Source organism: Harpia harpyja, chromosome Z (assembly GCF_026419915.1).
Source record: "Harpia harpyja isolate bHarHar1 chromosome Z, bHarHar1 primary haplotype, whole genome shotgun sequence".
Taxonomy (NCBI): domain Eukaryota; kingdom Metazoa; phylum Chordata; class Aves; order Accipitriformes; family Accipitridae; genus Harpia; species Harpia harpyja.
Window position 1 is genome coordinate 71,761,587 of NC_068969.1, and position 24,449 is coordinate 71,786,035.

Sequence of the window (24,449 nt, forward strand, 5' to 3'; positions counted from 1 at the left end):
CAGGAATTCTGGAAGTGATCATGGACTCGGCAGAAGGCCGAAGCTTCGGAGTGTCACCAGAGGAGATGACTTGTGCTGAAGAGGCCCCACTGTATAATAAATTACCAGAAAATGAAAAGCAATATGCCCTGTTTACAGATGGATCCTGTCATATTGTGGGAAAACATCGAAGGTGGAAGGCTGATGTGTGGAGTCCTACATGATAAGTTGCAGAAACTGCTGAAGGAAAAGGTGAATCAAGTCAGTCTGCAGAAGTGAAAGCCATCCAGCTTGCTTTAGATATTGCTGAACAAGAAAAATGGCCAGTACTTTATCTCTATACTGACTCACGGATGGTGGCAAATGCCCTGTGGGTGTGGCTACAGCAATGGAAGAAGACCAACTGGCAGAGCAGAGGTAAACCCATCTGGGCTGCTGAATTGTGGAACAATATTGCTGCTCAGGCAGAGAACCTGGTTGTAAAAGTACATCATGTAGATGCTCACATATGCAAGAATCGTGCCACTGAAGCACATCGAAACACTGAGCAGGTGGACCAGGCTGCTAGAATTGAAGTGGCTCAGGTGGATCTGGACTGGGAACATAAGGGTGAGCATTTTAGAGCTCGGTGGGCCAATGACACATTAGGACATCTAGGAAGGGATGCAACATACAAATGGGCTCATGATCAAGGGCAGGATGTGATGGGTTAACCCTGGCTGAACGCCAGGTGCCCACCAAAGCCGTTCTATCACTCCCCCTCCTTCTCAGCTGGACAGGGGAGAGAAAATATAACAAAGAGCTTGTGGGTCCAGATAAGGACAGGAGAGATCACTCACCAATTACTGTCACGGGCAAAACAGACTCAGTTTGGGGAAACTTAACTCAATTTATTACAAATCAACCAGAGTAGGGTAATGAGAAATAAAACCAAATCTCAGAACACCTTCCCTCCACCCCTCCCTTCTTCCCGGGCACAACTTCACTCCCGGATTCTCTACCAACCCCCCAGCGGCACAGGGGGATGGGGATGGGGTTTACGGTCAGTTCATCACACGTTATTTTCTGCCGCTTCATCCTCCTCAGGGGGAGGACTCATCACACACTCTTCCCCTGCTCCAGCGTGGGGTCCCACCCACGGGAGACAGTCCTCCACGAACTTCTCCAACGTGGGTCCTTCCCACGGGCTGCAGTTCTTCACGAACTGCTCCAGCATGGGTCCTTTCCATGGTGTGCAGTCCTTCAGGTACAGACTGCTCCAGCATGGGTCCCCCACGGGGTCACAAGTCCTGCCAGCAAACCTGCTCCGTGGGCTCCTCTCTCCACAGATCCGCAGGTCCTGCCAGGAGCCTGCTCCAGCGCGGGGTTCCCAAGGGGTCACAGCCTCCTTCGGGAACCCACCTGCTCCGGCGTGGGGTCCTCCACGGGCTGCAGGTGGATATCTGCTCCACCGTGGACCTCCCTGGACTGCAGGGGGACAGCCTGCCTCACCATGGTCTTCACCACGGGCTGCAGGGGAATCTCTGCTCCGGCGCCTGGAGCATCTCCTCCCCCTCCTTCTTCACTGACCTTGGTGTCCGCAGGGTTGTTTCTCTTACATGTTCTCACTCCTCTCTCCGGCTGCCGAAAATACCATCTGTCCCAACTTTTTTTCCTTCTTAAAAGTGTTATCACAGAGGCATTACCACTACCGCTGATTGGCTCGGCCTTGGCCGGCGGCGGGTCCGTCTTAGAGCCGGCTGGTATGGGCTCTCTCGAACACAGGGGAAGCTTCCAGCATCTTCTTACAGAAGCCACCCCTGTAACCCCCCCCCCGCTACCAAAACCTTGCCACACAAAGCCAATACACAGGACTTGACCATTGATGCCATTGCACAGGTTATCCATGAATGTAAATCATGCGCCACAATCAATCAAGCCAAGCGGCTAAAGCCTTTTTGGTATGGAGGACAATGGCTGAAATATCAATATGGGGAAGCCTGGCGGATTGATTATATCACACTACCATGAACCCGCTATGGCAAGAACCTTGTTCTTACAGTGGTGGAAGTGACTACTGGATGGTTGGAAACATACACTGTGACCCATGCCACTGCCCAGAATACTATCTTGGGCCTTGAAAAGCAAGTTTTAGTGTGACATGGCATCCCTGAAAGAAGGGAATCGGACAACAGGACTCATTTCCAAAGCAACCTCATAAACACCTGGGCCAAGGAGCATGGTGTTGACTAGGTGTATCACATCCCCTGTCATGCACCAGCCTCTGGGAAAGTTGAACAATACTGTGGTGGAAAGAGGCTTAACTGCAAGGTTCAAGCAAACAATTTCAACTTCACTCGGAGATTTAACCGCAAGGTTCAAGCAAACGACTTGAACTTCACTTACAGACTTAACTGCAAGGTTCAAGCAAATGATTTATTTGAACTTCACTTACAGACTTAACATGCCACTATTGCAGGTTTTACAGATACAATGGAAGAATGCACTATTGCAACTTTAAAAGCAAGAGTAGTACACTATTACAACCACAAGTGGTTACAGACAATCACGAGCACACACGTGTTTACAAACTTAAAGCATAAACAATATTCACTTACCCCTCCAGGTAAGGGCTCTCAATCCCAGGGAAGCTACCTCGACTGGTGTCCTGATCAAGGCGGGGAAGGGTCTTCTTCACAAGTCAGCTGTATAGTTGGAGAAGTGACTGCCTCATTTCCAACCCTGTTCTTAGGGTTTTAATCCCCTGACTGGTGGAATGGTGTGTACGACTATGCCTGCGTGGATTATGATATATGCCTGAGTGGGTTATGTATATCTGAGTGGATTATGATATATGCCTGAGTGGGTTGTATATCTGAGTGGATTATATGTGCCCAAGTGGATTATGTATATATGATATATGCATGAGTGGGTTATGTATATCTGAGTGGAGTTTCCCCTTTTCTTTCTTTCTTTCACTGGTCTGTGATTGTTTGAGTACACAAGGCTGTTGTTTGCAACTGAAGCTGAAACCCTCCAGCTTTTCTTTACCTTGCTTCCTCAGGCAACTGAAAAGTGGTTGGATTGAGACTCAGGGCATACTATTTGTTAAGGGATTTCAAGGCTCAATTCGGGTTTTGGTTCTTTGAATGGCGCAGCCACCGCCCTGTTTAGTTTAGGGCTTATCAGACAACCCAGGGCTAAGCTATCTACACAGCTCTGCATGAGTCCTGTCTGCAGAGAAACAGGGCCTCAAGGCAATCCAAGGCTGGGTTGCTTTTGTAACCCCCCATGAGTCGCCTGTGTGCACCAGACATGGTGAAACTTGTTTGTGAACTATGAGCCGGACAATCCATACAGACACAATGGACGGCTAAAAACTATGCTGAGACCAATGGGTGCTGGAACATTCAAGCACAGAGATACACATTTAGCAGAAGCCATTTGGCTAGTTAGCACTAGAGGATCTGCCAGCTGACTTGGCCCTGCCCAAGCAAAACCCCAGTGCACTGTGCAAGGAGATAAGATCCCTGTAGTACATATAAGCAACTGGCTGAGAAAAACAGTCTGGGTTACTCCTTCTTCAGGAAAGGGTAAATCTATTTGTGCGATTGTTTTCACTCAAGGACCTGGGTGCCATTGGTGGGTAATGCAAAAGTATGGGGAAGTCCAATGTGTACCTGAAGGTGATTTAATCCTGGGTGAAAATAATCCATGATTTGAATTGTATGATGGCAGTGTTACATGATGCTGTATGTCACCACTGCTATGGCTACCATATATCAAAGGTGTTATAGCAGGAACCTCTCACTGCTAGTCAAGCTAGAGGCAAGAGGAGGAATTTGTTGCAATGTTAAAACTTACAGCCTAGTCCAAAGGGACCAGGGGGAGAATGCAATGGATATACCTTTAAATAGTTGTAAACCGTGATTTGAGTTGCATGTTACAGGAAGTACTACAGCAGAAACCACCTGAACCAACAAAGGACAAACCTCACAGGAAGCAGTGCAAGTGCAGCAGTGACCCAACTTGAGCTGGTTTTAGTGCCCAGTAACTCCATGAGGCACACCACCTCTTCTATCCTGAGTGAATACCGTAACAGATGAAGCCCAAAGTCATAGACCAAATGAACCCAATGAACATTTTATGGATATTTATGGACATTTCACAGACGTTTTATGGGGAAAGGAGTGGTTAATGAGGATGTACTGCGATAGAGTGGGACCTGAACATGATGTAAATGGTATGGAATAAGGGGTGGAGAATTTACTGGGTTTGGCTGGGACAGAGTTGAATTTCTTCACAGTAGCTTGTATGGGGCTATGTTTTGGATCTGTGCTGAAATCAGTGTTGATAATAGAGGGATGTTTTAGTTACCCCTGAGCAGGGCTTACACAGAGTCAGGGCCTTTCCTGCTTCTCACCCCACCCCACCAGCCAGTAGGCTGGAAGTGCACAAGAAGTTGGAATGGGACAGGACACTGGGCTAAGTTCTTTTCAGATGTAAATGAGTCAGCTCCACTGTCTTCAGGAAAATCTCACTGTAAAATATCTGGCAAACAGGTTTTCTGACTTACCTGCAAGCGATGTAATCTTCCACTGAGGTAGACAGTTTCAATACTTCATAGTAGCTTTTCAAGCTGGACAGTGTCGCAACAGTGAAATGCTGAGGTGACAAAGACAGTAGGTATGGGGTGAGGCTCCAAGAGATGGCTGAGTCACAGTAAAAACAGGTTCTCCACCTCTGCTTCCCACCATTCCTATGCCTGGGCAATCCCATCCCTATTAGCACCAGTATGGCAGGTTTCTAATCCCCAATTGGCTCAGTTTATCTCACAAAACCACAGAAAACCTCAATCTTTTTTTTTCTTGGTGGGCAAGCTTTCTGAAAGGAAAATGGTATCTGCTGCACAATACACAAAAAAGCTATTTAAAAGATGTACCAAATACTTGTTTGAGCTAAGTAGATGTAGTTATGGAGAAACTGGAAATGTAATGACTTGCTTTAAGCTGGAGCAAAAAGTCTGTGGCAGACTCAAGATCAGCGCTCAAGAAATTGCAGAGATTACATCTCTTCAAAAATAAAATATGATTCTGTGATGTCCAATACTGTGATTTGTCCTTTACGTTCAGTCTTATTATTTATATGTATCTGGCTCATCTTCATTTAGTGAATTGTACTCTTTTAACATTTTTCAATTTCTCTCTCTTGGTTTCTTTTAGTCCAGATAAATTTAACAAGATCTGCTAATTCTCTTTTCCATTTCAGTATATTTGTATTCAGTATGCTAAGTTTACTTTTTCTCACAAAAGCTGACTAACTGTATCTTCATGCTACCTATTTAGAAAATAATCTCAGCTAATCAAAGTTTGGGTCTTCCGAGCACCATGTGTATTTAGGACGTATGACCCTTTTAGCTCACTTCCTCTCGTATTTGTCTGATCATAGAAAATGCTAGTATTTGAGTATACAATTATCCATCTAATTGAAATCTAAAACAGAATCTGTGAGTTTCATAAAAACAACAGTTTTAACTTCATAAAAATGACAGGAACTTTAGACAGCCTTGCATGACTGCACTAGTGGGGACCTTCCATAAGACCAAACATTGTTTGACCCACCGCAATCGATATGACATGAAACATAGTGAGCCTGCAGCCACTCAAACAATTTTATAGAAGAAGGAGGCAAGACAGGGATCAGGAACATTTCTGTGTTTGGCATTCCAGCCATATCTGCTCACAGCAAGGTTTTGGTAAGTTAAGCTATCCTTTCATGCCAGGCCCTCTCCAGAGAGCATCTTGCCAGGAGACTTTTCTTAGCCTCCTGTGCTGATGCAAAGCACTAGGCTATAAAGCTATAATGTCTTGTCTTTGGAAGGTACCATAAGTAATTTTGGGAAGTCTCTACTATTCACCTCCCTTCAAAGTCTGTGTATTTGTACACATTTTGCTAAGGAAGTCTGGATTGGAACGGGAAGGTGAATTCTTATGAGGACCATCTCATGAGGTGGGTTAAGAGCACCTCTTTTCCATAAATTTGGATGCAAAAGAGCACTAAGAGTAAACTAGGCAGTAATTAGATAGTGAAGAGGGCATGCAGAAAGAAGAGGTGTTGTCTGAAAAGCAGATTCGTTTCCCAGTGTGCAACCACCCAATAATCACACACTCGGGAGAGACATTATTTATTTCATATTTGTGCAAAGATGGGTGCTAGGTGGTAATTCCACAAAGCTAGGACACCACACCAAAGAAAAACAATGTATTTATTCTGTTACATGATTAGTAAAAACCCACCTAAATTCACATGCATTAGTTAGTAGTCACCATCTCATCTACCATTGGCTAGTTATATTTAAATTAGCCTCACTTGCTATGTAGATTAGCATGCATGCTCCTTGTGGGGGCGGGGCAAGTTCTTCCAGCCTGGAATTGAGTCGGTGGCCACGATCTCCCCCTGCTACCTTTACCTTTCCCCCAGTTCACGCTTCTTTGTCAATCATCCGGCCTTTGGCACCTTCTGGGGCAGGATGTTTCTTTTTATCAGTCACTTCCTACATTTCTTAGATCCAATTATCCTTAACGTTTCTTTTCTCTCTGATGGACCTCGAGTATTCTCGCCAAGTGGGCAATGCACACAAAGCATCCTCAGAACATCAACGCCTAAATGTTCCAGGGTGTCCTTACTCTATGAATGCCAAGTGTGTGCCTTTCTGACTACAGCCTTACTTGTTAATTTGATATATACAAAATAGACCTTGCACAAAACAGTCAGACTATTCTAAATCTCAGAGTTATTCTTCAACAGAGGCAGTTGTAAGAGGAAGAGGCTGATCAAGTGCAAGCAATATTCACAAAACAAACTGAACTCGGTGAGAAGGGTAATTTAGTGATAAAGAAAGTAGAACTTTTTTCTTCTACAGGAAACCAGGTGTACGTCCGCTTCCCCACCTGCCCTGGGTTTTCCCACTTCCTGTAGTTCATGTTTCTCTTTCTCAAGAGCGATCTGCTCCGAACCTTAGCGACTTCGACTGGGGTGGCCAGTCTGATGAGGTGCACAGACCCTATGGGGTTGGTTTTGGTACGCAGCGGCGTGGCAACGTCTTCAGCTCTCCAGCGGACAAGCAAACGACGTCACCTTCAGGGACCATCCGCATCGTACTGGTTTGGCGATTGCTGACGCCCGTGCAGTTTGCTTACCGTTGCCTTTCCAGGAAGACGACCGCCGTGCGCGCTATACACCTCTCCCCTGGAGGTGGGCTCCACGGAACACCAACGGCCGCCTCCTCCCCGCCGCCGGGAAGAGCCTTCCACGCCCGCTCGTGGGTCTTGCGTTGGCAGGGCTGGCCGTGGCGTACCACCCTCGCCACCGGCAGCCGGCCCGGCGACCCACACCGCACTGGGCGGGCAGGGCGCCGAGGCCGAAGGGAGGCCCGGGGCCAGCCGCTGGCGGCCCCTCCCGCCCGCCGCCGACGCGAACCTACAAATCCCGCCCTCACGCCTTTCCCCGGTGCCGCGGCGGGAGGCGGGGCCGGGCTGCCGGAAGACCCGCGCGGATGGGCCGCGCGGAGGGACCGGTGCCTTTTCCGCCGCGGCACAATGGCGGGGCGGCCGTAGCAGGGCGGGCCGTCGGCTGCCGGTGAGTGCTCGTCTCTCGGCGGGTGGTGGCCGGGCGAGGCCTTCCCCGGCAGCGGGCGGTGTCCCCCGGCGACCGCTCCGCACCACCCCTGACCCAGGCCTGGGCCGCCGCCGGCCCCTCCGCCCGCCGGCTGTCCGGCTGAGGCGGCGGGGCAGGGGCGAGCGGGACGGGGAGGGGGGGTTGCCGCGCCACACTCCGCCGCGCCACAGTCCGCCTCCGCGCCGCCCCAGCCGCCTGGCTGGCCTCCCGCCTCCGCCAGGCCGTTCCCCGGGCCTTCGGTCGTTCGGGGAGCGGGGGGGGGGGGGGGAGGGGACTGGAGTGGGGGGTTGTGGCCCGGTGGGAGGACTGGAAGGAGGGGTCCGGGAGCTGCCGCGTGGGAGCAAGGGAGCCCCAGCCCGCCCAGCGTGCTTCCTGCCTGGTGGTGACGGAGGTCGGTATCGTCACACCGCCGCCTGGGTCCCGTTGGCAACTTGGCCAGGGCTGCCTGTTTTTTCTGGCCCCGCGGGGAGCCGTGTCGTCCCCCGGCTGCGCTTGCCGCTGACCCTGCGGGGCAGCCCACCCAGCCACCGCCCCGGCCCCGCCAGGCCGGCACCTCGCGTCGTGGTTGGGAGCCAGAGGCGAGTGTAAACTTGGACTCTCTGCTCCTTTCCAGTGCGGGGAGTATGGCGTCATCCAGCCTGGTGGCTGGGTGTGGGCGTTGCTTATGGGGATGACTCTAAAACAAGCTGGTTTTAGGTCGCTCTGAAATTCCGGTTTGACAGCAGTTTCTTTCCGAAAATAGGGAGCGAGTTCACTTTTTGCGTTTGAAACTTTTCTTTAAGCTCTTAGCTGGAATACCTGCGTCTCCACAGTCGTGCATAACTGGCTATGAATTCAGGTCTTTAGGACAGGAATCCCACTTGTTTTGTCACTCATGTAAGAGCAAAAAAACCCTCTTCTGCTTAAGAGGGGGATAAACACTAAAGGCCTCAAGCCTATAGAAAGCAGACACTTGGGGCCTGCAGGACTTAAAAAAACAGTTAAGAAAATCAGGTACCCTACTCCCATATTAAAGGCAACAGAAGGGCCTTTCTACCCTTTTCCTGCTGTTTAAGTGCTTCTTGTAAATGCCCTACAGCCTTCCCTGCATCCGTGTCTTTTGAAAGAGAAAACCTTTTTTATTTGGTTGTATGTGGCTATATTTAAATCAGACAATATTCATAGAATCATAGAATCATAGAATCATTTCGGTTGGAAAAGACCTTCAAGATCATCAAGTCCAACCGTCAACCACGCCCCCTAAACCATGCCCTGGAGTACCCTATCCACTCGCTTTTTGAATACCTCCAGGGATGGTGACTCAACCGCTTCCCTGGGCAGCCCATTCCAATGTTTGACAACCCTCTCAGTAAAAAAATTTTTCCTAATATCTAACCTAAATCTCCCTTGCCTCAACTTGAGGCCATTTCCTCTTGTCCTGTCTCCAGACACCTGACAGAAGAGACCAACACCCACCTCACTACAACCCCCTTTCAGGTAGTTGTAGAGAGCGATAAGGTCTCCCCTCAGCCTCCTCTTTTCTAGACTGAACAACCCCAGATCCCTCAGCCGCTCCTCATAAGGCTTGTGCTCCAGGCCCCTCACCAACTTCGTTGCCCTTCTCTGGACACGCTCAAGCAGCTCAATGTCTTTCCTGTAGTGAGGGGCCCAAAACTGAACACAGCACTCGAGGTGCGGCCTCACCAGTGCCGAGTACAGGGGAACAACCACCTCCCTGTTCCTGCTGGCCACACTGTTCCTGATACAGGCCAGGATGCGATTGGCCTTCTTGGCCACCTGGGCACGCTGCTGGCTCATATTCAGCTGGCTGTCAACCAGCACCCCCAGGTCTTTCTCTGCCAGGCAGCTTTCCAGCCACTCTTCCCCAAGCCTGTAGCGCTGCATGGGGTTGCCGTGACCGAAGTGCAGGACCCGGCACTTGGCCTTGTTGAACTTCATACAATTGGCCTCAGCCCATCGATCCAGCCTGTCCAGATCTCTTTGTAGGGCCTCCCTACCCTCAAGCAGATCGACCCTGCCTCCCAACTTGGTGTCGTCTGCAAACTTGCTGAGGGTGCACTCAATCCCCTCATCCAAATCATCAATAAAGATATTAAACAGAACAGGGCCCAACACCGAGCCCTGGGGAACATCACTCATGACCCGCCGCCAACTGGATTTCACCCCATTCACCACTAGCCTCTGGGCTCGGCCATCCAGCCAGTTTTTCACCCAGTGAATAGTGCACTTGTCCAGGCCACAAGACACCAGCTTCTCAAGGAGTATGCCATGAGAGACAGTATCAAAGGCCTTACTGAAGTCTAGGAAAATAACATCGACAGCCTTTCCCTCATCCACTAGGCGGGTCACCCGGTCATAGAAGGAGATCAGGTTGGTCAAGCAGGACCTGCCTTTCGTAAACCCATGTTGACTGGGCCTGATCCCCCTCTTATCCTGGACTTGCCATGTGAGTGCTCTCAGGACAAATCATTCCATAATCTTCCCTGGTACCGAGGTCAGGCTGACAGGCCTGTAGTTCCCCGGATCCTCCCTCTGACCCTTCTTGTAAATGGGAGTCACATTGGCAAGCCTCCAGTCCTCTGGGACCTCCCCTGTTGACCAGGAACGCTGATAGATGATAGAGGGTGGCTTGGCAAGGACCTCAGCCAGTTCCCTCAGTACTCTTGGATGGATCCCGTCAGGTCCCATAGATTTGTGAGTGTCCAGATGGTGTAACAGGTCCCTAACTAGTTCCTTCTGGATTAAGGGGGGTATGTTATGCTCTTCATCCTTACCTTCCAGCTCATGAGGTGGAGTACCCTGAGGATGACTGGACTCACTATTAAAGACTGAGGCAAAGAAGGCATTAAGTACCTCGGCCTTTTCCTCAACACTGGTTGCTACGTTCCCTTCTGTATCCATTAAAGGATAGATATTCTCCTTGGGATTCTTTTTACTGTTAACATATTTGTAAAAACATTTTTTGTTGTCCCTTACACTAGTGGCCAGATTTAGTTCTAGCTGAGCTTTCGCCTTTCTAATTTTCTCTCTGTATAATCTAACAAGATCCCTGTACTCCTCCCAAGTTGCCTGCCCTTTCCTCCAGAGATGATAAACTCTCCTTTTTTTCTTAAGTCCTAGCAAAAGCTCCCCATTCAGCCAGGCCGGTCGTTTTCCTCAGTGGTTTGACTTGCGGCACATGGGAATAGCCTGGTCCTGAGCCATTAAGATTTCCTTTTTAAAGAATGTCCATCCCTCCTGGACCCCTTTGCCCTTCAGGACCGTCTCCCAAGGGACTCTCTCAACCAGTGCCTTGAAGAGGCCAAAGTTAGCCCTCCGGAAGTCCATAGTGGTGGTTTTGCTGACCACCTTCTTTGCCTCACCAAGAACTGAAAATTCTATCATTTCATGGTCACTAAGCCCAAGACGGCCTCCAACCATCACACCTCCCACCAGTCCTTCCCTGTTCGTAAACAACAGGTCTAGCAAGGCTCCTCCCCTGGTTGGCTCACCCACCAGCTGTGTCAAGAAGTTATCTTCCACACACTCCAGGAACCTCCTAGATTGTTTACTCACTGCTGTGTTGTATTTCCAGCAGATGTCTGGAAAGTTAAAGTCCCCCACAAGGACAAGGGCACACGATTCTGAGACTACTGCCAGCCGCTTGTAGAATGATTCATCCGTCTCTTCAACCTGGTCAGGCGGTCTATAACAGACTCCCAGCACAATATCTGTCTTATTGGCTTTCCCTCTCATCCTCACCCATAAGCACTCCACCTTGTCATCAGAATCGTGTAGCTCTGAACAGTCAAAACATTCCCTAACATAGAGAGCCACCCCACCACCTCTTCTACCTTGCCTGTCCCTTCTGAAGAGCTTGTAGCCATCCATTGCAGCACTCCAGTCATGGGAGTCATCCCACCATGTTTCCGTGATGGCGACTAAGTCATATCTATCCTGCTGCACAATGGCTTCCAGCTCCTGCTGTTTATTGCCCATGCTGCGTGCGTTGGCGTAGATGCATTTGAGCTGGGTCATCGAATCCACCCCTAACATCGGCATGCTGCTCCCAGGCTCATCTCTGGTGCACCTAGTTTTATCCCTTGCCCCCTTCGAACCTAGTTTAAAGCCCTTTCTATGAGCCCTGCCATTCAGTGTTGATGTGACTGTTGGTGCTTATGTGTCTTTAGCCAGTCTCTTCCAGGTATTTCCCCCTTTCACAGTCCACACGGGTTTATGCTAACATTGGACTTACAGCTCCCTGGAAGTCTTTTACAGTAAGAACATGGACATGACCAAGTGCGGGGCGGGGAAGAGCAAATCGGTAGCCCAGATGTTTTAGAGAATACTAAAATAATATGAAATATGAGTGCTTAATACCGAGTAACGAGACCTCAGAATGCCAGTATAGATAAAATGTGCAGAGTGGACTGGGAGTGCGGCATTGTTTCTTAATCATTGTATCATATTTGCCTGACAGATAGATTGCTACTCAACTTCTACGTCTCTGTCTCCTCTGATCACAGTTTTCATTCCTAACACAGTGAACGGTGCCTACTGTGGGGAAAGGGGAATACTCAGATGATATAGAACGGCTTTGGGGCCATCCTTGTTCCTGCCTTCTACATACTCTACATGCTACGAAGTTCCTTCAGTCATTCTTTCAAAGCTTTCCTGTACTGAGCTGAGACTGATGTGGACTCTTAAAAGTAGTTATCTGTCCTAAAGGCGTCTAGACCTTAATGCTCAAAAAAGCCATAGGCTGTCTCTGCAATTTGTGAACCACTCATAGATGTTAGATATTTTAAGAGAAGAAACCTAGCTGAGTTTTGAACTGCCTTTTGTTTGGTTGGAGCAAATTTTGCTTTCCACCAAGACTTGCTTGCCTTGATGTTATTACAGAGCCTGGGCTTTGGTTGTTGAGGTTTTCATAACAAATAATAACCAATGTTTATTGCTTGATTAATTTTAAAATACAACTTTAACTTTTTAATTTCTAGGTGGGAATCACTAAATTGAACAGCAATAACCATGGGAGATGCTGCAAAACCTTGCTTTGCCAAACAAAATAAGGAACAGGAAATTTTACATCAGGAAGAATTAAAAGGAAGTCCCTTACAGAAAGACTACCGAGTCATGGATGAATATGGAAATGGCCATAGCAATAAAATAGATAGCAGCCTGCAAAAGAAAAGGGGGACACCAGGTCATTACAGAAGCAGTCCCAGGCGAGGGCCACGTAGTGTTTTCAGTAGCCCAAATTCACTTAAAAACACAACTTACAGTCAAGGGTCAAAGTTAAATGATACCCAAAGAGACCAGATGAAGAAGTGGGTATCTGATGACCACCATGGTACTTCTGACAGCTGGAGAGAGTACAGATCTGTTGCCTGGATTCCTGTGCATGGCAGGGCAAGAAAGGACTCTTTTCATGAAGTTGAAGGTGCTGGAAACAGAAATGTAAGACGACAACTTCAGGAAGACTTAGAAGATGTGGCAGACACACAGAAAGGAAACTCTGGTAATCAGCACGTTTGTTGCTTTTTACATAGCTATCCAGTAAAGTAGCCCCTCCAAGATTCACTGTTAAAGCAAAAAAATCATCTTTGTTCTGTCATATATTGCAAACTATTGACTGTACTATACTGCAGCACTTTAAACAAATTGTTACAGCGAATGATACAGAACTTGTTTTATAAATTGTGTTGTCTTTATAAGTTAGTGTAGAAGTGGTAGGAGTAAGTAGACTGCAACATCTGTGTAGTGTCCCTGTTTGCAGTTTTCCAGGTACAATTTGATTGAATCTGTCAAGGCTAACAAGGGATGTTTCAGTTAAATTGATACAGGGTAGGATTTTGGAGCTACTGATGAGGTCTGTAACAACATGTCTTAATGAAGACTGAAAACAATGCCTTGTAGGTGTAGTGAGAACTTAATACTAGCAACAGTAATACAGCAATAACACAGAACTAACTCTCCATGCATATTGAACTTCTCTATGGGCAGTTGGTACTAATAATGAGAGTACAAGCCGTAAGTGTTGAAATGCAAGGAAGAACCAGCTAAGCGAGGGTAAAGTGATCAATATCATAAGGTCTTCATTGAATGCAAGTACTAGAAGGAAGTGTAAGTAGATCAAAGCAGAAAGAGGAGGCTTTAAAGAAGAGAATATAATTAGATAAAATAAGAAAGACTAATGAGGTGCTGCTAACATGGAACAACTGCCTGTTAACAAGAGATCTGTCTTCTTTTAGTTAAGACTGGGGGCCAAAGTCAGTATTGATCTGCCCCCCTGCTGAGAAGGAAAGCTGTTGCTGGTTGATACTGGGAAGTCCAGGAATTGAATGTCCTTTGCCTTGATATCAGCTGCCACTAAGAGGGTAAACTGTGAGCAGGTGCCCAGTGTCTCTCATTGTTAGAAGTAAATTGCACACTTAAGCTCAACCTCAGATGAGGAGAGAGCAGAGTAGAATGCTTTTGCAAGTTTGTTCTCGAATTTGCTGGGTCTAATGAACTTTTTTCTGTGAAACTTCAGGAACTCACTGAAGTAGATTTTTGGAACCACCGGCAATCATACCTGAGAACTTTTTCAGAAGTGAGCTACTGGCATATAGGAAAGGGCAAGCGTCTCTTAAAAGTGGAATTAAAAAAATGGTATGGAACTTTAATCTTGGGAATCTGTTCTGGAACAAATAATGTAATCTGCTATAAGTATTTTAAAGGTAACAGAGAGATGAGTAGCAGCAAACATGGATTTGTCAAGAAAAAAGTATGCCAATTCCTTCTAATTTATTTCTTTAAAATAGTGATCAGTCCCCTGTGGACATGAGAGAAGCAGTAGGTAGATACTGCTAGTACTAGTGCTGTAGTACTTTAGACGCTTATGTGACAGCTCTGTAAGTAAACTAGAGGAAAATTCTCTAGATGAAATTAATACAAGAGACTTGCAGAGCTAATTACATAACTATACTCAGAAAATACTTACCAGAGATTTTGTTAGAATGATAGGAAGCATTGAGCAAGCATCTATGAGGATTCAGTTCTGTTCAATGTTTATTACACTATTCTGATGATGAATGAAGACAGCATGCTTATTAACTGTGTGCTTTTAAATTTGAATATTGTCATGGTTTAACCCCAGACAGCAACTAAGCACCACGCAGCCGCTCACTCGCTTCCCCCGAACCCAGTGGGATGGGGGAGAAAGTCGGGAAAAGAAGTAAAACTCGTGGGTTGAGATAAGAATGGTTTAATAGAACAGAAAAGAAACTAATAATGATAATAACACTAATAAAATGACAGCAGTAATAATAAAAGAATTGGAATATACAAATGATGCACAGTGCAATTGCTTGATGCCCAGTTAATCCCTGAGCGGTGATTCCCCCTGCCCCCACTCCCCCCAGTTCCTATACTAGATGTGATGTCACGTGGTATGGAATACCCCGTTGGACACTTTGGGTCAGGTGCCCTGGCTGTGTCCTGTGCCAACTTCTTGTGCCCCTCCAGCTTTCTCACTGGCTGGGCTTGAGAAGCTGAAAAATCCTTGACTTTAGACTGAACATTACTTAGCAACAACTGAAAACATCAGTGTTATCAACATTCCTCTCATACTGAACTCAAAACATAGCACTGTACCAGCTACTAGGAAGACAATTAACTCTATCCCAGCTGAAACCAGGACAAATATGCTGTGGAGCTGGTAGGAACTGAATGCAGAAAAGCAGAAAGGTCAATTAAAATAACTGCACAATTGGAGAAATGTCCCACATATAGGATGAAATAGAACAGACGTGCAAATGCCATTGTTTCAGTAAGAATGTCAACTGTACAAATAAAGGAGGAAAAGTTACTATAAAGTAGTATTTTTTTCAGAGAAGAATCTGAAATCGTAGTGAATCAGAAGATGATATTGAGTAGTCAGTGTCATGGTGTTGTGAGGCATGAAAACAGACTCACAGCCTGAAGTATTCCTTTTTCTCTAAGTCTGGTAAACTCAGTTGCAGTGCTCTGTCCAGCCTTGGCACCCTACTTGAATGAGTAAAATGAAAACAGTCCAAAGAAGAGCAAGAAGAATGCCAGGGTACATAGAAAATAGAAACTACACAAACTGTAAACCATCTCAAATCTTTCTGCAAAAGGAAAGGGTAGGGAGGCATGATAACAGTCTTTAGCTGTCTAGAAAAGTACTAAAAAGCTGATGTAGTAATCTGGCTTGCATCTTTCCAATAGATGGGACACAAAGCAACGGGCCTAAAATTGAGCAGGGAAGATTTGGATGAGGAATAAAGGGGAAGTTTCTAATGGTAAAGCTGGGGAAGTACTGGGGAGATTGTCTGCGCAGCTCATGGAGTATGTACCTGAAGGCCTTTAAAAACAGGTTAGGTGAGCATTGCTCAGGACTGACAAAGTTCATTTCATCCTGCTTCGAAGCACAGGCATGGCATAGCTCACCTCTTGAGGTCCCTTCAGAAGCTTTAATTCTATGTCAAGAAGCAAACAATTACTAAAAACATTTCTTTTAGCATTTCCTTTTACTTGAAATCCTTTATGTAGTTGTCCCTTTCCTTTACCTTTATCCCTTTTTACTGTAGCTTATAAGGAAGGAGTTTACCAAATCTCTGGGGCACTGATTTTTCTGCGGAAGCTTTAATTTTATCTTGCCTTTAGTACTTTATTTAGTCATTAACCTGTAATTAGATTGTCACTACTGTAACTACCAAATATTAGAAGTATTCATTTACTTTGTAATTTTTTTTTAAGTTACTTAGTGGTTACAGAAATAATTGGTAAGTAAGTAGTTGTCACATGCTTTCCTGCAAAGACATTACTTTAATACCCATTTTTCTCCAGGTTCTGTCTACACTGATCAGTAAAAATGTAGTCAAACAACTGTGGCAGGTCTTAGGAGTTTGAGCAGGAGAGTCAGCATGGGAAATGGAAGGGTTGTGTAAAGTTCAGAGACTGTCGTGGTTTAACCCCAGCCAGCAACTAAACACCACGCAGCCGCTCACTCACTCCCCCCCCACCCAGTGGGATGGGGGAGAAGATCGGGAAAAGAAGCAAAACCCGTGGGTTGAGATAAGAACGGTTTAATAGAACAGAAAAGAAGAAACTAATAATGATAATGATAACACTCATAAAATGACAACAGCAATAATGAAAGGATTGGAATGTACAAATGATGCGCAGTGCAATTGCTCACCACCCGCCGACCGACACCCAGCCAGTCCCCGAGCCGCGAATCTCTGCCTCCCACTTCCCCGTTCCTATACTGGATGGGACGTCACATGGTATGGAATACCCCGTTGGCCAGTTTGGGTCAGGTGCCCTGGCTGTGTCCTGTGCCAACTTCTTGTGCCCCTCCAGCTTTCTCATCGGCTGGGCATGAGAAGCTGAAAAATCCTTGACATTAGTCTAAACACTACTGAGCAACAACTGAAAACATCAGTGTTATCAACATTCTTCACATACTGAACTCAAAACATAGCACTGTACCAGCTACTAGGAAGACAGTTAACTCTATCCCAGCTGAAACCAGGACAGAGACTCAGACTTCTGTTTCTGCTCCTTGGAGCTTCCTTTGGAGTACTGTCCCTGCAACATATTAAGTCTAAGTTCTGTTTATTCCAGCATAAACTTGTGCTGCTGCTGAGAGAAATATTACCATTCTTGTCCTGGTCCTGTTTACAACACTAGCACGTGCGTGCTGCTTGGTGAACTGAATCAAACAACTGATTGAAAAGACACAGTCAGGTTGTTTCCCTTTTGCCAATTACTAGAGACAAAAATTGTGGTCACAGGAAAGAAACTCTGTAAGTGTATTTGGTAGAGCATTTGTGTTTTATCTTTTTTTTAAGTATTACAAATGAAAACATGCTGTGATAAGGGTTTTGGAGTCTAAGGAAGTTGCATAAACTTTCTCAGAAGCAGGGAACTTTACAAATTCCATGCATCTGGACATCCTATATAGCTGTTCAAATGGAAGGTAAGATGTGATCTAAAGTCATGTGTGAAAATCTGGCCTGTGTATATTCATTCCTGAGACAATTTTCACAGGTTTTCTTTGGACCAGTAGCAATTCCTGCTTCAAAATGATGACAAAGTTTGCTTAAAAGTAGAAGTGGTATTTACATTAATTTGTTCCAGAACTTTTGCTGTAAAGATAACAAGCTTTCTAAGCACGTTTATTCTGCCAGTTTTATAGCTTTATTAAGCAATGTGTGCAAATACTTAGCAAGTTCATTATCTATTGACTTACGTAGCCAATAGGGGTTATTTTTTTTCCACTTGTCTATTTAATAATGTGCAGGCACTATTGATCCATATGCTGGTTTAATTGAAAGGCGAGTGACATTAACAGGCTGTTATTACTGGTGATAATAAATTGTAGTATGTTAGCTAAGCCATGGCAGTGCTGTATCATAGTGCTGTTAGCTCTTACAAATCATTCAGATTGGCCTGCACTCACTAATTCTGTGATATTCGTAGTGGTCTATGGGTCAGTTCACTTTCTAGCTTGTTTGTCTACCTAAACCTGACCAGGCACCCTGAAATCTTTGGATGTATTCTACCTTTTCATTATAAAGACATACAGGTATGTCTAACTAGGCAGTGAAATCTATTGCATTTAGTTGGGGGTTTTTTGCCAGCTATAACAAAACTATATAAGGTTGGTGACTTCAGTGGGACAAATTTGTGGTTTTTAGTAGTTCGGAGCAAAGGTACTATAGGTTATGACATAAATATACACACTTGCTGTTATGAGACTTGCACAGAACAGATTATGAAACCATGCAGGGTAGACGATTCATATCTTCTTTGACTCGCAAATAGTAGAATGATAATTAAAGAAAAAAACCAAACAAAATGCTGTGTGGTGCTCTTAAGTTATTTGACATATTTTCTCTTGTAACTCTTTATAAGAAATGAAGAAGCTTAGGAAGCCAAGAAGATCAAGAAGAACTAGAAAAGATGAGTATGATCAAGATGAAGTGGATGGTCCAGTCATAGATGAATCTGTGCTGTCAGCAAAAGAACTTCTAGGGTTGCAGCAAGCTGAAGAACGATTGAAGCGAGACTGCATTTATAGACTGAAGAAGGTGCCACTGTCTTTACTAACCTTTCCTATTTTTTTGTCTGTAAATACAATATAGAGGATGCACTTTGAGCAATTTCTCTGACTGTAGCTAGAAAGTCTATAGAATTGATGTAACATACAAAATGGGTGCTGTTAATGAATTGTCAAGAGAAGGCAGGTTGTCCTTTGGTTTTTTACTATAATAAATCTTGGTTTAGCAGCAATTTAAGCACAGAAAATGGCAGCTCCTTTAGGTCATGCATTAACATCAGATCACTAGACACTGGGGCAGTGGACTAGAAAAGTTTTACTGTATGTTTTTTCAGTTAATATATTCTTCCATGGGCATTGGGTATTTTCCACTGTAAAAGACAAGGTCTTGGGCTTTATTGACCCAGTACCACCATTCTTCTGGCATTATACTCGATATGCAAGCTTTTAGACTGTAAAAATGGAGTTAGGAAAGCTGAAGTGAGTGTTTGTGGATTTCAGAGTTACAGTCATTCAACTTAGCAAGGGTATTGAATGAAATGAAGGTAGTATATTTCTGTATTTTAGGATTTTTTACTATCTTTATTTTAGCAACCTCGAAGCTACCCATCAGCTAAATATACCTGCAAACTGTGTGATGTTTTGATTGAGTCGGTGGCTTTTGCTCATAAGCATATTAAAGAGAAAAGACACAAGAAGAGCCTAAAGGTGAGTTAAGGACAAGAAAAAGCATAAAATGCAGATTTATGAAACTGTCTTCACCCTACTAATGACAAGGAAACTGCACTGCTTCTAAAATGATTCTGCATTTATTTTTCACCGTGTTTGAATCTTCTTAAAAACTATTACTTAGTGATACTGGTAAAAAGAGTAAACTTGGGACCTGCACTTTGCTTCTGCCCTCAGCTTTGGAATTTAATTTGTACTTTTTCATGCCTATTATTAAAAGAAGTCCTCATTTAAAGTATAACTCAGTAATATTTTGTTATTGGTGATTGAAGTGTAATAAAAAAGATGTACCAACTGACTATTCTGTTTTGCTGTTCTATAATTCTTTTTGTAGACTAGTTATGTGTATTCTTCTTGTTGAATATTTCATTGGCATATTTCAACAATAAAGAGTTTTGATCAAAGTCCAGAGCAATGAGGAGCAGCAATAGCAAATATAGTTGGTATGACAGAATTATAAATTATAACCTATATGTCAGGGTGAAGATTTCAATTCAGAAATACTGTAAAAATTAAGAACTCGTGGAGTATTACAGATTTGTTTGTATGTAAAGGAAATAAGTTTGTTATGAACATAAAAATAACTTCTAGCATAACCTCAATTTTACTGTTGATTTTATTTTAATTTAATATCTTCTGCTCCTTCTACTTTCTCAGCTTGAAGTTGACAAAAATACTTGTCTTCTGCAGGTTTTAATTCTTTTAACTCCTACCCTTTCCCACTTCATAGGAGATGAAAGAATTGGCAACTTTTTTTTAATGTTCTAAATATACGTATATATACCTCTGCACATTACTGAAGTCTCCTGGAATATCTAATTCTTTACACCTGTCACAGTTTCTCTCTTGATGTTCTTGCTTCCAATTACCTCCATTATCTGGAAAACCTGTGGTAGTGTTACTTGGGATGAGTTGCAGGCATTCATTCTAGTGCATTAAGCAACTCAAGAAAATCATTAAAACATCAGTCTTACTATCTTTAAAGGAAAAGCAAGAAGAACAGCTGCTGACTGCTCTGCCACCTCCAACACCTTCCCAGATACAAGCTATTGGTGTTGCTATTGAAAATGTAGTGCAGGAGTTTGGCTTAAATAATGAAGATCTAGAAGAAAGGCTCAACATTAAAGCAGTGATGGAAAACTTACTGCGTCAAAAATTGCCAGGTATTATTTGCAATTTGTTTTAAATGCTAGATATGCCAACTTAAAAAAAAAAACCAAACAACAGAAAACCAAAACCAGAACCAAATACCAACAGCTTGTGAAGTGAAAACTTAATTAAAAGCCTTGGCTAGCTAAATTCTAAAACAGTATATTTAGTTACTAGTCTGTTGAATGACATGATGTGGCAATATAACCCTGTATCAGAATTAAATTGCAAGGGTGCTCATAACCCAAACAGACCTGTAGTAAAAAGTGAAGATGAACAGGACATGGGGGGGCATTTGACCTTCATGATAAGCCTTTACTTAGCAACAGCATGGAAGGCAGAATTTACTAACAGGGTTCTGTGCTGTTGGAAGACCCTTCTTCATTTCCTGTGGTTATCAAATCTATATGTAGATAAGATCTACTGACAATGGTGTGAAGTAGCTACAGACTTAGAATGAGGTGTAGAGTAAATGCAGTATAATTCTTTTTGTTGCAGAGTGCTCATTAAGATTGTATGGCTCCTCCTACAGCAGATTTGGTTTCAAAACCTCAGACATAAACATAGATATCCAGTTTCCTGCCAATGTAAGTAGGACCATTTTATTAAGTATGTCTAAGTGGTTTTGAATGTTGCACCTTTAGGTAGATTATAGTTTAAATATAACTTATAGTGTGGTGGTAGCACTTGTTATGAAAATGCATTGGGTAAAACAGCTATCACATTAAAATGGTCTTAAAATAACATTCCTGCTTCATACACCAGTAATGGTCAGGCAGTATAATACAGGTTTGTGTTTTATCAAATCTTCCTTCTGAAAACACTTAAAACATCTGTACTCCTAGCAGTCCTACAAGACAGATAATTATTTATCTTCTCTTACAGCTGGATTAAATGCTACTTCCATGATCTTGTTTCCATACTGACATATGTACATCAGAGTTTTTGATTGCTAGGTTATTTTTGAGCCATGAAACCATCTTATGTCATCTATATGTGACGTAATTTAAAGTCTTGATTTGTCATGCTAGTTGTTTCTAAATGTCTTTATGCTTGAACATTGAAAAGAAATTAAGGACTCTGAAAAGCTTTTGATTCCATAGGTATACCTCTTGTAGTTGATTTGGCAGTCCCATAGTTAAAATGTACTATTTTTTCTAGGAAGCAAAGATGGAAATGCTGTAGGGAAAAAGAATGATCCAAGTTCATAAAGTGCATATAATTTTAAAAAGCTATGATTCCAGTCATTGACGTGACGTAGATCCACTATGTCAGAAGGCAATCATACTTAAGCACACAGATATAGTATTTCTGTTGGTGGGTTTTTTCCACAACCAAGTCTTTGACAGAGGTAAAAATAGCTTTACTTAGAATTCCTCCAGAATTTTTTTTCTTCAAAATAAGCAGAGTTGGTGTTGCTTTTGTTACAATTTAGCCATAGCCAAGGACTAAGAGAAGTTTTTTTCATAGTTGCTTTTATTTTGTTTCTTTCTTGCTGCCCTCTGGAAGAAAAAGAGAAGTGGCCTAGGGGTGATGTTTTAAAGTTTTTTTGAGTTGTGGGACATTACGTTTTTGACAGCTGTGAAAACAGCTTTATTACTTATATTGACAGATGACTCAACCAGATGTTCTCTTACTTGTGCAAGAAAGTCTCCAGAACAGTGGTAAGAAAAAGTTGCTGCCTTCTCAATTCCTTTAAACTATTACTGCTTACTCTTGTTGAATTCCACCTCTGTTGAACAGGTAAACCACATGCTACTCTTTTTTTTTTTTTTTTTTTTTTTTTTTTTTTTTTAGAAAGATGAGACTGAAAAATACTGCAGGAAATAATACATTGACAGAACTAACTTTGGTTTGGTGTTCAGTTTTATGACTATTGAAGTCCCATTATTTGTGTTGATATGAGAAATTCCTAGTGGGTGGTTTTCGTCTACATTATACGTGAAGATGTCATTAAACTTAAGGTAGACTGTGCTGCCTTTCTTTCCCCAGCCTGCTGTTCTAGCCATGTATAGTACAGAAAGTAGCCTAAGCTCTTCTAGTATGGGATCAGAAGCTTGGTAACATACTTTCAGATTGTGGTCTCTTTTCCTATAATTATGTGCGCATGCCCGTTAGTGCAGTGAGGCCACGTACAAACGACTGTATACAGACACATGGGTTTTTTGAGGTAATGAATACAACTCTGTGCCATACAGGCAAGTAAAGTTTAAGATCTTAAAAAAATGCACTTACTCAAACTGATTCAGGCATATTCAGGCAAAAAAATGAAAAGATGGGAAAGAAACTGTCTTTTTTAAATGCAGATTGCAAAAAGTAGCTTTACTACTTTCTTGCCTTGCTTTATGCCCGCAGTTGGGAAATCAGACCATCTGGTTCCAAACATGTATATTAAACATGCATTTATTTAATGACCTAGATTTTTCTCATTACAACCCCACCCCCATTGTATGTGCATCTTCTTGTCTGGTCAAATGACCATTATAGTCTTTGAGAATGGGGTTATTGTTCAACCAGACTAGCGGAATGAAGACCCAGATCCCATAAGAAGTTAGGATCTCTAATGTGTTTTAAAAGCAAGCAGTATTTCCATTAACATCTTATGCAAAGCCTTTTTCTGTGAATCAGACAATACAGGGACAGAGCATTAGGCATTTGAGGTACCCCAGTGACAAAAGCAAGATATTTTTTCAAAGAAGTCAGGTGTCCAAATGGCTAGGTGACATCAAGAAAACCTTGTCATTTCAGAATTTTTGAGTTGGGTATTTAAAATTGTTTCATAGTTTCCTTTCTACCTGGCCCAGTGAAACAGTGAGGGATCAAAAAATAAGCCCAGTTTGGATCAATAAATTCCACTTGGAGAAGGGACTGCATCTGTACTTTTTTAGTGTCAAGATAAAAATGTAGCCGAATTGTATTTGGAAACCTATATTAAGAATAAGAGGAAAAAAATAAAAAATCAAGCATAGTAAGAAGAAATTACATCATGTCAGTAAGCCTGTTCTATACTTACACCAAGTATGTCTAGATTACCTGGGAAAATAAATTTTGGTATTTTCTTTCTGTCTAGTACTGACATAACACTGTTTTTTTCATCTTTCACACTAACATTGTTTTACAGATATCATTGGTCTGTCTGTATGCCTGGATTACTGAAGCCAGCACTTAACCAAAATATACCTATTTAATTTTACCTACTGTGTATATGAATTTTGTAAAGTTCCTTTTTTCCTGAGTATTTTCTTAACAGTGCTTATTATAGAGTGTAGACCATAATCTTCCCATCACGTGTAAAAAAACCTGCTTTAAAAGTGTGACAGGATTAATCTATCAGATGTACTGATGTATGTCTCAAAATAGTAATTTTACTAAGAAGTTGAAGTTCTAGCTGTACTCCTCTAGTTGCATCCAGTTCAGCATATTTTTTGTCAACACCATGATTAATGTGGCTTCTTTTTTTTCTTTCTCCCGCCTAGAATCTTTTACAGAAGTTGATGCAGATTTCCACGCTAGAATACCCGTGGTGGTGTGCAGAGAAAAGCAAAGGTCTTGGTTGTCACTTTGTGTGTTCTAATAGTATATAGCAATGTAAATTATATGTACCAACATCTGAAAAATGACGTTTCTGTACTAAATTATTACAGTTCCATGGATTTTGAAACACAAACTAACACTCATGGGCAAGTCATTCCTAGCCTAGAATAAGAGGGTAAGGGTTGTTCTATCCTCAGCTGTGTATTTCACAAACCCTTCAACCATTATGGCTTCCAGCATGTACCCTTACCCTTCCATTTGGAATAACTGCTTAAGCAGAAAGTTTCCTTCCGTATAGGTAATGTAGATACCACATTAAATTATGGATTTCTGTAAGGGCAAGATCAGCTTG

At 43.4% G+C, this 24,449-nt stretch overlaps 2 protein-coding genes and 1 long non-coding RNA gene across 7 annotated transcripts in view; 1 reads left to right on the forward strand and 2 right to left on the reverse strand.

The window, feature by feature from the left end:
- Positions 1-4,568, reverse strand: part of LOC128136427 (uncharacterized) — a 68,718-nt gene extending 64,150 nt beyond the window's left edge. The window contains exons 1-2 of the long non-coding RNA XR_008233361.1: positions 4,535-4,568; positions 2,577-2,663 (exon numbers count right to left, since the gene is read on the reverse strand). This is a non-coding gene — a long non-coding RNA (uncharacterized LOC128136427). The remainder of the gene's footprint in view (positions 1-2,576; positions 2,664-4,534) is intronic.
- A 6-nt stretch (positions 4,569-4,574) lies between these two features.
- On the reverse strand, positions 4,575-8,455 carry LOC128136665 (basic proline-rich protein-like). The gene is made up of 3 exons (XM_052776585.1): positions 8,434-8,455; positions 7,158-8,280; positions 4,575-4,623 (listed from the first exon to the last, which is right to left on the reverse strand). Exons 1-3 carry the CDS (start codon positions 8,453-8,455, stop codon positions 4,593-4,595), a joined length of 1,176 nt encoding a protein of 391 aa, XP_052632545.1. The 3' UTR covers positions 4,575-4,592.
- The window catches only part of TUT7 (terminal uridylyl transferase 7), a 37,562-nt gene continuing 20,595 nt past the window's right edge, over positions 7,483-24,449 (forward strand). For 2 of the 5 annotated variants that reach the window (XM_052775962.1, XM_052775964.1), the window contains exons 1-8: positions 7,483-7,596; positions 12,615-13,135; positions 18,541-18,716; positions 19,277-19,393; positions 20,400-20,577; positions 21,062-21,150; positions 22,176-22,227; positions 24,040-24,109. In XM_052775962.1, the coding sequence (XP_052631922.1) occupies positions 12,646-13,135; positions 18,541-18,716; positions 19,277-19,393; positions 20,400-20,577; positions 21,062-21,150; positions 22,176-22,227; positions 24,040-24,109 (1,172 nt within the window). In that variant the 5' untranslated portion in view covers positions 7,483-7,596; positions 12,615-12,645. Of the gene's footprint in view, positions 7,597-11,895; positions 11,914-12,614; positions 13,136-14,149; positions 14,269-17,226; positions 17,430-18,540; positions 18,717-19,276; positions 19,394-20,399; positions 20,578-21,061; positions 21,151-22,175; positions 22,228-24,039; positions 24,110-24,449 lie in introns of those variants that run through there. The other 3 variants (XM_052775963.1, XM_052775965.1, XM_052775966.1) reach the window with 3 other exon arrangements.